At 40.5% G+C, this 15,110-nt stretch overlaps 1 protein-coding gene across 3 annotated transcripts; it reads left to right on the plus strand.

Annotated features, from left to right (window-relative positions):
* The first annotated feature begins 102 nt into the window (after positions 1–102).
* Positions 103–15,110, plus strand: atp6v0a1a (ATPase H+ transporting V0 subunit a1a). 3 transcript variants are annotated; one of them, XM_026324889.1, is made up of 22 exons: positions 103–184; positions 1,270–1,441; positions 1,936–2,014; positions 2,249–2,346; positions 2,431–2,559; positions 3,136–3,218; positions 3,669–3,795; positions 3,905–3,987; positions 4,071–4,164; positions 7,988–8,200; positions 8,618–8,768; positions 8,963–9,102; positions 9,325–9,491; positions 9,581–9,671; positions 9,881–9,999; positions 10,087–10,303; positions 10,392–10,499; positions 10,623–10,730; positions 11,234–11,278; positions 11,781–11,898; positions 12,086–12,257; positions 14,230–15,110. In XM_026324889.1, the coding sequence occupies exons 2-22, from the start codon at positions 1,325–1,327 to the stop codon at positions 14,321–14,323; spliced, it is 2,553 nt and encodes an 850-aa protein (XP_026180674.1). In that variant the 5' UTR covers positions 103–184; positions 1,270–1,324; the 3' UTR covers positions 14,324–15,110. The 3 variants fall into 3 exon arrangements, with proteins under 3 accessions (XP_026180674.1, XP_026180676.1, XP_026180677.1); XM_026324891.1 differs by lacking the exon at positions 11,234–11,278; XM_026324892.1 differs by lacking the exons at positions 103–184; positions 1,270–1,441; positions 1,936–2,014; positions 2,249–2,346 and having other exon boundaries at positions 3,136–3,189.

Consider the following 15,110-nt stretch of genomic DNA (forward strand, 5'->3'; position numbering starts at 1 on the left):
CGTTAGTGACATCGTTTTTCTTCAATAGTGTGTATTATTATTTCGCACAATGTATTTTCTATCCTGTGGGGGCAGTAGTGCGCCCAGTAGCGTCTTTACTCCCAAAAAGAAGAAAAAAGACGAGCAGTCTGCTCAGTTGACAGTGGACAGCAGAGAGGAAACAACACAGAGAGCAGAGACAACCGTAAGGACAGTGAATTCAACATTGTTGCTTCATTATAAGACAGATGAGAGTTTAAGTCGTTCAAACTACGTTAGCGTTGATGTTGTTATTGCGGACGAACCTCAGCATTAGTTAAACGAGAGGTGTGCTAACTTAGTTAGCTCTCCTGTTAGCCGTAGCTATGTTGCGCTGGTTAGCTGTTAATACGTTTGGTTGCTAGCTAACTAATATTAACATCCGGATATCACAAGTTATTATTCTCTTTTTACAGTTAATTTCCTGGTTGATGTAATCTCGCTCTTAATATTAAAATTACACTTCAACTCGATTGAGCTATTGCTCACCTGACTAACACCTGTCATCTGGTATTGTTTGGCTAACATTGCTAGCTGACTGGATGCCTCCTTATTTCATTATGCCATGTTAACAGCGTTGGTAGATCGGTGTCACATAGCTTTAACAGAGTAACTTAGCTTTATTAGTTGACATCCCCAGGCTTGATAGATGCAGGTACCGTTTTTTCTGAGCGCTGCTTCTCTGTCTGACATATTGGCTGATCAACCATCTAAATACGAAACATTTAAACTGTAGTTTGTCACATTTCATGCTGCTTCGAAAAACCTGTTGTAGAGTGTCGACTAACTAAATGTGCAGTCGGTGTTTAAGCAGTAACGTTACTAGAGCTGCAGATCACATGCTACTTTAATCCACAGATAAACCCTGCTGTGTGGTCGTTTTACAACAGGCTATGCTGCTTAACTTTAACAGCGTTAGTTCTAGCTAAATGATAGACATAACCGGTGCTTTATAGCTACAGTAGAAATCAAATCCAGTTCTAGTATAGCTGAAAGTGTCTTTTCTGTAGTGATCATGGGATCCATATGTGGCAAGGTGGTATATTGTTTTTTTCTATTCTCATTTTGTCACACGCAAATATCTCACACTTTGATGCTGGCATACCACACAGAAAAGTGTTGAATGTAGGACTTTTCAGGTCAGTTTTGCCGTAGGCGCCCTGTGATATACAGTACCTAATGAGTTTTCACTAAAGCTTAAAGTCGAGCTTAATATTTGTGTGTCACTAATAGATTGTTTTTCACGATCAGGTTCTAGAGGTTCCGGTTGGTTTAAGGGTGCGGAGTACTCACATCCTTCAGCAACATGGGGGAACTCTTCAGAAGTGAAGAGATGACACTGGCTCAGCTCTTCCTCCAGTCAGAAGCTGCCTACTGTTGTGTCAGCGAGCTCGGAGAGATTGGGCTGGTGCAGTTTCGTGATGTATATCCCATTCTTCTGCTGTCCTCTAAATCATGATTGATACATCATCTACACAATCTGATTGTGATTTGCTTTTTTCCAACTAGCTAAAACATTTTGAAAGTGTTTTTTGAGAAAAATGGTTATTAAAAAAAGATATGCTTAAGTTATCTCTGTCAGCTGTTGTAGTGATTAAAAACAGCCATATCAGTATCATTACCGTGAAAATGCGGGCCTTCTGCGTCATGTTCATCATGTGCTCACGGCTGACCCCTCATTCCATCCATGAAAAAGCCCATGACTGAAAACCCTGAGGGAAGCTTTGAGCTTGAATACAGGATGGGCTGTAAGAGAGTAGGTCTGTTTCAACAGTGGTATCTTACTCATTATAATCTGGCATCCTCCACTAGTTTATGAAATCAGAACCCTTAATAGGAATAATATAGAAAAGGTGCTTCTTAGACTTCTTAAAAGTTTATTGATACACTCTCATAGGCCTTATTTTTTTCTTGCAGCTAAATCCTGATGTGAATTCGTTCCAGCGAAAGTTTGTTAATGAAGTGCGGCGATGTGAAGAGATGGATCGCAAACTGAGTAAGTGAGATTAGCTATTTCTTGTTGCTTTTGCCTTTTCAGAAGCTCTGGGTAGAAATTATCAGTGTTGAAACTCACTGTTCCTAAGCTACAACAACCCCTGTTTATTTCATTTCTAAACATTTAGAGAATAATGCTAGCCCTCACATTCGGCTTATGAGGAGTTATGGTTCTTTTAAAATAACTAGATCTATTCCTGGATGGCTGTTTTTACCTTGTTACTTTCTGTTGCAGGATTTGTGGAGAAAGAAATAAAGAAGGCAAACATCCCAATAGTTGACACAGGAGAGAACCCTGAAGTCCCCTTTCCAAGGGACATGATTGACCTGGAGGTGACTGGTCTCTCATGTAAAGATGAATTATGATCTCTGTCCTCTACTCTCTTCTGACTGACTTCTGTGTACATCTTTCCACAGGCCACATTTGAGAAGCTTGAAAATGAGCTGAAAGAAATAAACACCAACCAAGAAGCCCTAAAAAAGAACTTCCTTGAACTGACTGAGCTCAAGCACATTCTGCGCCGCACACAGCAGTTTTTTGATGAGGTCAGCTTTACTGCACACACATGCCTTACAAAACACTGTGCTAGGTCTGTTAACTAATATTGTAGTGGCCCACAAGAGAAGTGGTGTACTGTTTATCACCATGGTTGTAATAATCAAGCTAAACTCATCTCCACTGATAAACAGCCTGGACTGATCACACTCACACACACACATAAAATGAACACTAATTACTATTTGAAAATGTATTTCTTTAGCTTGTGATTGTTTATAGCCGCTCACATGACCTTGGCCCATTTATACCAGCCATGAAACTCTACTACTGTGCAATAACACAATAATACATCAATTCCACTCCATTGCTTTCACAAGCTTTTGCTTGACGCACAAAGTTAAGTCAACTTGTACGTGTTGTTATGGGCTTAGATTGAGGTGAATCATTTAACCCGCTATGTACCTGTTCAGCCATTAACTGCTGATGTTCACTGTCTGTGTTGGACAACAACTGTTCGTCTTTCTTTAACTCTCATAACATTCCTGTATTGTCTTGTAACAAAATTGTTCACCATTAAGTGTGCCTGGTAATGTTGTGGCATTAATAAATATGTTGTCATGCAGATGGAGGACCCCAGTTTACTGGAGGAGTCGTCCACTCTCCTGGACCCCAACGAGGTTAACAGACCAGCTCCTCTTAGACTAGGGTGATTTATTTTTTTTTAAATTTCTTTTTGTGACTGTACTAAATTTAAAAAGTTTTACTTTTTATGCTTTGCTGGGCGGTTTCCTTTCTGTGCACTTTGGCCATCTGTGTTTTAAGCTTTGTAGTGTTTCAAGGAAGGTGACTGGCTAACCTTCCACACACCAGCTCAGGCTACCTATCTTACATAGCAAAGATCACCTACAGCAGAAGTCCTTTCAGAACCCACATTCACAAATGCATTTCCTGCTAGTGTAGACATTTCACCCAGTGTTGTTTATTGTGGCAACAAACAACACTGGGTGAACTTCCCTGAAAGTTACTTTTAACTCCTACTGTATATACAGAGGGCCTAGTTTCTAATATTTGTAATGCACTTTGTAGGCCTTAGATGTTTTATGCATAGCAGCCCAGGTAACAACAGTAACAGTAACAATTTTTCCATGTGTTATAGATTTGTGGCTGGAGTCATTGGCAGGGAACGCATTCCCACATTTGAGAGGATGCTGTGGAGAGTTTGCAGAGGGAATGTATTCCTGAGACAGGCAGACATTGAAGATCCTCTGGAGGACCCAACCACTGTCAGAACCTTTCATAAACAAAATGTTTCTCATTGTCTATGTTTGGTCAGATGTAATGCATGTTTCACTGCTCTCTAACCAAAGTTCTAACTGTATGGTTTTTCCACAGGGTGACCACGTCAACAAGTCTGTCTTCATCATCTTTTTCCAGGGAGACCAGCTGAAGAATAGAGTCAAGAAGATCTGCGAAGGGTAAGTGAGTCAGTGAAATTCGTACAATTTGCAAGTTGTTTTTTGCCAGCATGTCCTAGATGTACGTCTTCATCTGTCTTTAGCTTCAGAGCAACCTTGTACCCATGCCCAGAAACACCCCAGGAGAGGAAAGAGATGCTAGCAGGGGTGAATGCACGCATTGATGACCTGCAAATGGTAAATACACTGTTGACTCATAAACACTGACTTCCACAGAAACACACTTGACCTGGTTTGTTCTCTTTTTTTTTTTTTTTTGCCTGGTTAACAATTTTTATTGCAAAGGAAATTTCATAAGACATGAAGACATCTGCTTTTTACAGTTAATTTACTGCCTACCACTCATTTTTTCATTATAAGTAGTACATTTTTTTCATTTTATTTGCATAGAAAATGTTATAAAAATCTTCTTGTCCTTTTTAAATGGGCTATTTTAAGAGACATTAGAGACTGTAGTTAGCAATCATAGCAGCTCTTTAAGCGATTAAAACATGTAGTGAGATGACTCAAGAGAACCACTTCTGGTTCCTGATCGGAAGTTCTCTTGGCACATTGCACATGCATACCAGACAAACACCACCAATGACTACTGCCCTGAGCTTGTTTGAGCTCCCACCCTCTTGTTAAAACCCTGATTTGTTCCATGCTCTTCTGTGAGTTTGAGAAATAAATCCTTGACACACCTGTATAGCTATTACTCAACCTATCATTTGTCTAGGTCTGATCCAAGCAGGTTAGGGAGTGCACTTAAATTGCTGTTGGATATTTACAGTGCAGATGTCCTCCGACAGGCAGGATCTTACCACAAAAAAACACACATTTGGTATTACCTGTGTTCATGTCCCCCTTTGTGACTTGCTATGTTGGAGCAAGGTAGAGTGCTCCTAGCTTTGCAAATGAGAACCCTCTTGAATCTTTCTCTCTGCAATGATACATGCACTTGTATTTGTGTTACATCATGCCACATATAGAGCAGCAAGAGAAAAGGAAGAATTACCTGGATTTATGTATAAATTGGTCTTAAAACCGGTCACATCTTCATCTAAATTATGGTTACAAACAAACACATACAGTGGCTTGCAAAAGTATTCATACCCCTTGAACTTTTCCACATTTTCTCACATTATGACCACAAACATAAATATATTTTATTGGAATGTTATGTGAAAGACCAACACAAAGTGGCATACAGTTGTAAAGTAGAAAGAAAATTATACATGAGTTCAATTTTTTTTTACAAATAAAAAACTGAAAAGTGCAGTGTGCAAAAGTATTCAGCCCCCCTGAGTCAATACTTTGTGGAACCCCCTTTTGCTGCAATTACAGCTGCAAGTCTTTTGGGGTATGTCTCTACCAGCTTTGCACATCTAGAGACTGAAATCTTTGCCCATTCTTCCTTGCAAAACAATTCAAGCTGAGTCAGATTAGATGGAGAGCGTTTGTGAACAGCAGTTTTCAGATCTTGCCACAGATTCTCGATTGGATTTAGGTCTGGACTTTGACTGGGCCATTCCAACACATGAATATGTTTCATTTTAAACCATTCCACTGTAGCTTTGGCTTTATGTTTAGGGTCGTTGTCTTGTTGGAAGGTGAATCTCCGCCCCAGTCTCAAGTGTCTTGCAGACTCCAACAGGTTTTCCTCCAAGATTGCCCTATATTTGGCTCCATCCATCTTCCCATCAACTCTGACCAGCTTCCCTGTCCCTGCTGAAGAGAAGCAGCCCCAGAGCATGATGCTGCCACCACCATGTTTGACATTGGGTATGGTGTGTTCAGAGTGATGTGCAGTGTTAGGTTTCCGCCAAACATAGCGTTTTGCATTTAGGCCAAAAAGTTCAATTTTGGTCTCATCTGACCAGAGCACCTTCTTCCACACGTTTGCTGGGTCACTCACATGGCTTCTGGCAAACTGCAAACGGGACTTCTTGTGGTTTTCTTTTAACAATGGCTTTCTTCTTGCTACTCTTCCATAAAGTCCAGATGTGTGCAGTGCACTACTGATAGTTGTCCTATGGACAGATTCCCCCACCTGAGATGCAGATCTCTGCAGTTCATCCAGAGTCACCATGGGCCTCTTGGCTACATCTCTGATCAGTGCTCTCCTTGTTCGGCCTGTTAGTTTAGGTGGACGACCATGTCTCGGTAGGTTTACAGTTGTGCCATGCTCTTTCCATTTGCGGATGATGGACTGAACAGTGGTCCGTGAGATGTTCAAAGCTTGGGAAATCTTTTTATAGCCTAACCCTGCTTTAAATTTCTCCACAACTTTATCCCTGACCTGTCTGGTGTGTTCCTTGCACTTCATGATGCTGTTTGCTCCCCAATATTCTCTTAACAAACCACAGAGGCTGTCACAGAACAGCTGTATTTGTACTGAGATTAAATTACACACAGGTGGACTCTATTTAGTCATTAGGTCAACATTCGATCAGTCAGCAATCATCAGGCAACTTCTGCAGGCAATTGGATGCACTCAGAGAAAAGGGGGCTGAATACTTTTGCACACTGCACTTTTCAGTTTTTTATTTGTAAAAAAAATTTGAACTCATGTATAATTTTCTTTCTACTTTACAATTGTATGCCACTTTGTGTTGGTCTTTCACATAACATTCCAATAAAATATATTTATGTTTGTGGTCATAATGTGAGAAAATGTGGAAAAGTTCAAGGGGTATGAACACTTTTGCAAGCCACTGTAAATGGTCTTATTGTTTTTCTTCAGATTACATCATTGAAATATTCACCGTGTACGTTAGAAAAAGCCCTGTGACCCTGATTAGGAATAAACGAGTATACCTGATGGATGGATGGACATTAGAAAAAGTATGTGAACCCCTAAACTAATGACAACCATAAAAGCTAAATGGAGTGAGGAGTTATCACATGAGTTTATCAAGTTATCTTACTTAATAATAGCAGTGTGGCCATTTTGCATTCGAGTAAAAATGCCAGAGAATGAGCTCAAATAACGGAATTTCACCGTTAAGCATAATCTAGTCAGAGACCAGACCTTAATTCAATATGGATGCTGTGGACTGACTTTGTAGATCAATTCCTCCTGAACATTTTGCAGATTTGAACTGCAACTTCTGGAAGAGATGAGCTGTTAAATCCAAGGGTTCATTTACTTATTCTGCCAGCAATGTGAATGTTACAATGGATGTTTACACTAAAAAGAGAGGAGATTACTATTTACTTAAGCTCATTGTCTGTGGCTTCACTGATGATCAGATTACCTTTTGACCAATGAATGCTGAAAACCAGGTAATTCCAAAAGGTTTGTCTTGCTGCTGTTTTTGGATATCAAAGAGATTGCATTTGTTCTACCCACAGAAGCAGCCTGTGCTAAAGTCTCTTACATGCTGCTTTGCTACTTGGCTAGATGTGTGAGGTGTGATCATGTGTGATTTTCTCAAATGTTGTAAGATAGTTAGTGAGACAGACATTTATTCAGAGTAAAAGCTTGTATGAGACAGTTACTTGATATTTGGCACACATCCTATGTGACAAATAGATTCACATGCTATCAAGGCTTTATATTTATAGGGGAATGTGTATCTTGGTGTTTGTGGTTGCAGTGCATTGCTTGTCGCTACGTGAGCATGAGAGCTGAGCGGCATGGGTGAGGAAGAATGTCAAGCTGTTTGGATGGCAGTCAGAAATGTGTGGGCCATTAAGCTTCTCAGCAGCAGGCAACATTGCATGTAGGCAGATGGCACAGAGGTTTAAATATCCTGCCATTTGCTGATCATGGGAGTTGGCTTTAAATGAGTTATAGTTATACAGCAGCATACCCGGGAATATCCTATAACTCGGATTTAACATATGACTTACAGTAAACTCAAACCCTTTCTGGGATGTCAAGGAATGAATGTTTCCTTGCTGCTATTTGTAGCTTTCTGATGATTTCTTTTCTGAAAATTAAAGAGAATTTCTTCTTATTATAAAACATGAATACCAATCACGTGACCACTTGAAATCTTGTCGGACCCCAAAGGTGCTGAATCAGACGGAGGATCACAGGCAGAGGGTTCTGCAGGCTGCAGCCAAGACGGTCAGAGTGTGGTTCATCAAGGTCAGGAAGATGAAGGCCATCTACCACACCCTCAACCTCTGCAACATCGATGTGACTCAGAAGTGTCTGATCGCCGAGGTGTGGTGTCCCGTCTCTGATCTTGACTCCATCCAGTTTGCACTGCGCAGGGGGACGGTGAGTAACAGAGCACCAGCCAGTTTGTGTGGCCTCAGCTAAGATACATAGAATCACTTATCAGTTTATTAAAACTGGATTTTGAAGAAGTGGTGTCAGTTCAGAGCAGCGATGGGCTGTGAGGTCCTCACAAATAAAACAAGAGAGCAGCTGGACAGGTTTCATTTCTGTACCCTTAGCTTTCAGCACTTCAATCACACAATCACATAATTGGAAAGATTGGTAGAACTTAAATAAGACATGCTAGGATTGTTGAATTGGTTTCAAACTCATGAAAGTTTGTTTGCCTCAGCATTACACAGCTTTTCTGTGAATTTCTGAAATATTTTAGTAGGTCAGATCTGTGAAATTAAAACATGTAATTTAAAATGTGTAGCATTATATTATATTGCATGCCATGACTTTTCTGCACTTTAGGAAAAGAGTGGCTCCACTGTGCCTTCCATCCTCCATAGGATGCAGACCAAGCAGACCCCACCCACCTATAACAAAACCAACAAGTTCACCACAGGCTTTCAAAATATTGTGGACGCCTATGGAATAGGCACCTACCGTGAGATGAACCCAGGTAACGTGTCACATCTTTCATTATCTACATCAGCAGTAATTTATTATTTAAAGTCTTTTTGTGTTCAGCCCAGCTGGCTGTAGTGTTGGCCTCCAGTCGCTGTCCTATCACCCATTATTACCTTGTTGAAACATGTCTGTCATTTGTTGTTACACCAACTTCCCCTCATGTGATGCCTGCTCCCTTGTCTCCAGCACCATACACCATCATCACCTTTCCCTTCCTGTTCGCGGTCATGTTTGGTGACCTTGGCCATGGGTTGCTCATGACCTTTGCTGCCATTTACCTTGTGGTGAGAGAGAAAAGGCTGATGGCCCAGAAAAATGATAATGAGGTATGTGGCCCATCATTGCCATCTCATCAGTCCTACACCATCCATACCAGTGATATACACCCCCCCTGTCCTGTACAGGACCTGGTGCTTTTGTGGATTTATGCCCATAACTGCAGAGAAGCGACTTTTTAGGAACTGTTTTGATTTTGGTTTATCCTGCTTTCAAATTTAAATTGAATTTTATTCTCCTGAGATTTGAAGTCAGTAATTGTTTTGTGACAGATATTCAACATGATGTTTTCGGGGCGCTACATCATCCTGTTGATGGGGATCTTCTCGATCTACACGGGCATAATTTACAATGACTGCTTCTCCAAGTCCTTGAATGTCTTTGGCTCTGGCTGGAGTGTCAGGCCCATGTTCAACCCTCGTGTAGGAGGCAACTGGACGTAAGTGTCATTGACAATCACTGACTGGAATTTTAACATGGGATGTGCAGATAAGCCAGAAAACTGATCTATGTTTTCATCCTGTTCAGGGCTGATACACTTACTGGCAATACCGCTTTGCAGTTGGACCCAGCAGTAAATGGAGTATTTAACGGCCCATATCCCATTGGCATCGATCCGGTGAATTGTTTTTTTTCTGTGATCCTTGTTCTGTACTGTACATCTTAGTAGAAAGTAGCTCAGTTTCTACTCATTACAAGGAATGTTTTCTCAAATGCTTATATGTGATTGTTTATTGTAATGTTTTGTTGATTAACAGTCAATGGGAGTGTAAACATACCTCTGTTTGCAAAACTAGATATTTTATATAACTTCACATTGTGTCTCAGATATGGAACATTGCCGTCAACAAGCTGACTTTCCTAAACTCCTTCAAGATGAAGATGTCTGTTATCCTGGGAGTCATCCACATGGTGTTTGGAGTCAGTCTCAGTCTCTTCAACCACCTGTGAGATTTTCAGCCCCAGTTTTCTTCATTTTTGAATTGGTGCGTATTCTCTCTGCTGACCATGTGGCGGTTTGCAATCCTCTGCAGGTATTTCCAGAAGCCCCTTAATATCTACTTAGGATTTATCCCAGAGATTATCTTCCTGTGCAGTCTGTTTGGCTACCTAATCGTCCTGATCTTCTATAAGTGGGTTGCATATGATGCAACCATGTCCAAGGATGCTCCTAGTATTCTCATCACCTTCATCAACATGTTCCTCTTCAACTACAGCGACCCCACTGTCAAACCTCTCTACAAAGGACAGGTCAGATTCATTTATTAGTTACTGTACATCCTTTTGTCCTGAAATGAACCAACACAGTTACTTTCCTTTTATGTTTTTGTATTTGTAGATGATTTTACAGTCATTCTTGGTGATCCTCGCCTTGGCATGCGTTCCCTGTATGTTAATAGTGAAAACACTGGTTTTGCGGAGACAGTATTTATGGAGGAAAAACCTGGTAAGATGAAGCAGACTTGCATCTGCTGTCACTCAATGGGATAATGCATTTTTAGAAAATTAAATACAAAGAGTGACTATTTAACCCCTCCATTTAGCTATTTTAACCCATCATGTGTGACAGGGTGCACAGAACTTTGGAGGGATCACGGTGAGCAATGGGCCCACTGAGGATGAAGCTGAAATCATCCAGCATGACCAGCTCTCGCAGAACGCTGAGGAAGAACCTGAGGTAAGAGACGTGCGTCCTCATCGCTAACGGTCCTCAACCTGACAGCATTTTCTTCCTCTGGCTCGCAAAGCTAACAGCAGGCCAGCAGTTAAGAGGTATGTAGATTTGGTTATAGGATCCACTGACATCTTTGAATAATTCAATCACTCAGCTGTTGGAAACAGAAACCAATACCTCATGTTTCCACTTCCACTGTGGCAAAGAAGAGCATTAATACTAGATTAAGGTCCAGTTATGTCAAAAGGTTTAACAAGATTCAATGTGTTTTAAAATTATTATTCTTAACACTACCCAGAAACAGATGCTGAGTTGTGATCTCTTGGAAATTGATTTGATATAATCTAATTTGATTCTAAAATGCACTGTGCATACATAGGAGCACAGTAACCTTTAGTGTTTGGTTTACCTTATTTCTTTTTACCTGAGTAACTGGTTTCTCTTGTTACCCTTCCTGTCTGCTGATGTCGGTCTGTCCATCTGTGTTTGTGTTGTCAATAACCAAGCGTTGCCTTTTGTCACCTGCTTTCAAGGCCCAGGAGGAGGAAGAGGTAGGACAGGAGCTCATGCTGCAACTACACCCTGCAACCTATCCTGTCAAAGTGCATGACTAGTAATTCTGTCTTGTTTCTGACCCCCGCTTTTGCTTTCTATGTACGCTCTCACACATTGCCTGCTGCTCTTAAGTGTGTCTGTGTGTGCGTATGTGTTAGTCAGTGTGTGTCAGTATGTTCCAGGAGTCACTTGCTGAAACATGGGCTGCAGGGATTTCTTCAGCAGTGGGCAACAATAGACCAGTGCATCCTTACAGTCTCGGTGATATGCATGAAGCATCAGCAGATGATTCTTTGGGTTTACAGAGTCCTAAGGCAACGGTGCCTCCTCTAATTTGGAGGCGTTACTGATCTACAACGGCAAATGGCTTTTCTCTCAATTACTTAAATGCACACGCAACGAACCAGACTCTTCCTATGTGGCGATCGGGGCATTTCTTTTTCTAGAGTTTCATGCTAACATGTGGTTACGTTTTGATGTTATTTCTCTGTCCCACAGTTTAATTTTGCGGATATGGCGGTGCATCAGGCGATCCACACCATAGAGTACTGCCTGGGCTGCATCTCCAACACTGCTTCCTACCTGAGGCTTTGGGCCCTCAGTCTGGCTCATGCACGTAAGTCTAATAACCTCTATCTAGGTTTGACATCAGTAAAGCCAGACCAATAATTCTTCCCTTGTCTACTTGCAAAACCAAGCTTCCTCTTTCAGGTTTTTCCAGGATCACATAAACAGCAATAGGCATATTTATTAGGAGAATGAACTCTATATAGCAGTGAAATTTGTGTGCTTTCTTTGCACAGAATTGTCAGAGGTGCTGTGGACCATGGTGATGCATATTGGTCTTTCTAACCGCAGCATCGGGGGCTTTGTCGGTGTGACCATCATCTTTTTCTTCTTTGCTGTTCTCACAATTGCAATTCTTCTCATTATGGAAGGCCTGTCAGCCTTTCTGCATGCACTGCGACTGCACTGGTAGGTTGAGTAATTTGTGTTTGTTTATTTGATTAATTTGTTTTTTTTGTTTGTTTTTTTTTTCCACTTACATTTCAGTTTCGTTTGCTGCATATGGATAGGAATGTTTTCTTTTGTGACACTGGCGCTGATGTGATGATTAAGAAAAATATTGAAGTTTTTACCATCTTCTCTTGACATAAGTGCAGGCCACTATCAGCATTTTTCCATTAAAGGTGCAGTGTGTAAAATTTGAAAGATTTGGCAGCATCTAGTGGTGAGGTTACAGAATGCAACCTTCTGAGGACCCCTCACACCCACTCTATCCCTGTTTTCAGATCCGATTGAGGGTACAGTGGTCGTCACCTTTAAAACAAAATGTGATTCTCTGTCTAGAGCCAGTGTTTGGTTTGTCCCTGCTGGGCTACTGTAGAAACATGGCAACACAACATGGCTGCCTCCATGGACAGAGACCCGGTCACTATGTAGATTTTGAAGACTCATTGTAAGATTAAGAAAATGCAACTTTTTCTGGTGATTAAACACTAAGGACAATGTATATATGAATATTATATTCCATTTCACTTACTAGATTGCTCTAAATGTTACCCAGAGACTTGAAGGACTGAAAAAGAATAGTTTAAATTTAAAAAATTTAGACTTATGGTCTAAAATGCAGATGATTATAGTTTATAATAAAGTAGTAAAAAACATCAAACTGATCCTGTTCTACAGTAACGTAACACAACATCAGGACAGTCTAAGTAGGTAAAGACACGATACACTGGACAACTGAGGTTAAAGAAACAAAACACCAGAAATCACCTTATCTTGTTTAATTTAGACAGATTCACAAAAAATATATAGATTATATATCTACAAAGCCTAGGTGTTTGAAATGCATGCTATCAGTAGCAGGGTGCATCTGTCAGCTAGGTGTGGTTTTCCATCATCCACTCTGGTCTGGAACATGCCTGGCTCTTGTCATTGTCATAATTTTTTTTTTTTTTTCCCTTATTCGTGTAGCGTGTGGTGTACAGAGCAGAGTCTATGAGTGCTTGCAATGGCAAAGACAAGTCTTTGTTGTCCCATCATTAAAATCTTTGTCTGGCTATCCTGAGTGTTGTTCTGGTCGAATAATCCAATGGCATATTTATAGAGCTATATATGTCTGTACTGCTGCCACTCCTCATATAATTGTCTTTGAAGAATGCTGGCTGACTCAGCTTCCATTAAATGACCTTCTGAGACAATTGGAGTTCTATTATAGTGGTTCAGGAAATCATGTAACTACTGAATTTCACATGCAAGGTCTCTTTGCTATATTAGAGATGGGCAAATGTAGTTTTCAGCAGACAAAGGCTGATTCCCTCTAAGTTCAGTTTTCCTGAAGTTTGTTGCACTTAGTGAGATTACTAATGTAATGTCTTACTCTATATGCATAAAAATGGCAGCCTAAGTGACTAAAGTGATAGATGGTGTTTACAATTTCAAAGGGATGAAAGTTTATCTGTAAGATTAATGACAAATGTGCCCTGTGAATTTTAGGGATGATTAACTGCAGATAAGACTTGCAGAAACCTTAAAATCTAAAGGTCTTTGTATCCTCTAGGATGTCTTTTTTTAGTACTGGTACTACCCTGATCATTTTTGCCAGAAAAAGTGCAGGAAGTTATGTACATGTGAAGACAGACAACAGAATGGCAAGCATTTGTGGCTCCTCATTTAAAAGGTCACCCACCCATCACTTAGCAGTCGCTTTTTAAAAATAAACCCTGATCATTTTCCAGAGGAGAAGAAGCTTAGGCAGCTGGGCCCAGGACTGGGTCCAGGAGCAAGGGTGGTAGACATGAGAGAGGGTGCAGGTGGGTGCAGACTGAGGAATGAAGAGCAGGGGTCATCAGCCATAACTTCTCTACTCAGCATTAGTCATCACCAGTATGGCCTGACTGTCTTATTGTATTTTCCTTGGTAATGTTTATTTTCTTTGCAGGGTGGAGTTCCAAAACAAGTTTTACACAGGGCAGGGATTCAAGTTCCTGCCCTTTACTTTCGAAGGCATCTTGACTGGGAAGCCTGAAGACTAAGATCTGCACTCTTCTATTACTGCCACTTAGTTGACTTTTTTCTGTTTGTGTGTGTGAGATTCATTTTCCAATTTCCTGGCTGCTGCCACCACTTTACTACCATTTGTTTTCTTTCTTATGAGTATCTAAATCTGTAACATCTCCGGAGAAAATATTATTTATTCATTCATTCCTGAAAAAGTAGCATTAGCTGTAATCTGATATGTCTTGTCTTTGTAAAGCTATGTTCCTTAACTGTGGTTAGTTTTATTTTTATGCAGATTTTCCCTTTATAAAATCTGCATTTTCTGCTATGTGGGAGTGCACTACCTAAATTGTGCAAATTTCTTAACTGTTCTTGACAGATGATTAAAGTGACAGCTTAATACTTATCCACATTGTTGTATCCAGTCACCTCCACGTGCACTGACCTCGCACACAGAGCTATGAAGGCCCAAAGGGAATGCATCAGGATGTCACTCAGTTCTTGGAACAGGAAGATGAACTCACTGCTGGATCCTGCATTGCGCTGTCACATTGCCATAAATGTCCTTGTGATCGATCTGTATGGAGAGAATGTAGGAATCTTTATGTGGATGTTCTGTATCAATCCAATGCACTAAAATTATTCAAGATTTCAAGTCTTTGATTTGACTTGTGCTGATTTCAATTGTATGTTAATGTTTAAAATGTTAATCTTGCATGTTAGAAGGGAGTAAGAAACATCTTCAAATAGAATGAATGCCTCTGAAATCACCATCATTAGTTGTGATTCTCTTTGTCAATAAAGTGGAAAGAGCTGGTTTAA

Source organism: Mastacembelus armatus, chromosome 8 (assembly GCF_900324485.2).
Source record: "Mastacembelus armatus chromosome 8, fMasArm1.2, whole genome shotgun sequence".
NCBI classification, from domain to species: Eukaryota; Metazoa; Chordata; class Actinopteri; order Synbranchiformes; family Mastacembelidae; genus Mastacembelus; species Mastacembelus armatus.

Bases quoted from the DNA above. Each gene is read 5' to 3' on its own strand.
- atp6v0a1a (XM_026324889.1), top strand. From the start codon at position 1,325: ATGGGGGAACTCTTCAGAAGTGAAGAGATGACACTGGCTCAGCTCTTC. The intron at 3,988-4,070 runs GTAAGTGAGTCA...ATCTGTCTTTAG, and splicing joins GTCAAGAAGATCTGCGAAGG to CTTCAGAGCAACCTTGTACC. The intron at 12,258-14,229 runs GTAGGTTGAGTA...TTTTCTTTGCAG, and splicing joins CATGCACTGCGACTGCACTG to GGTGGAGTTCCAAAACAAGT.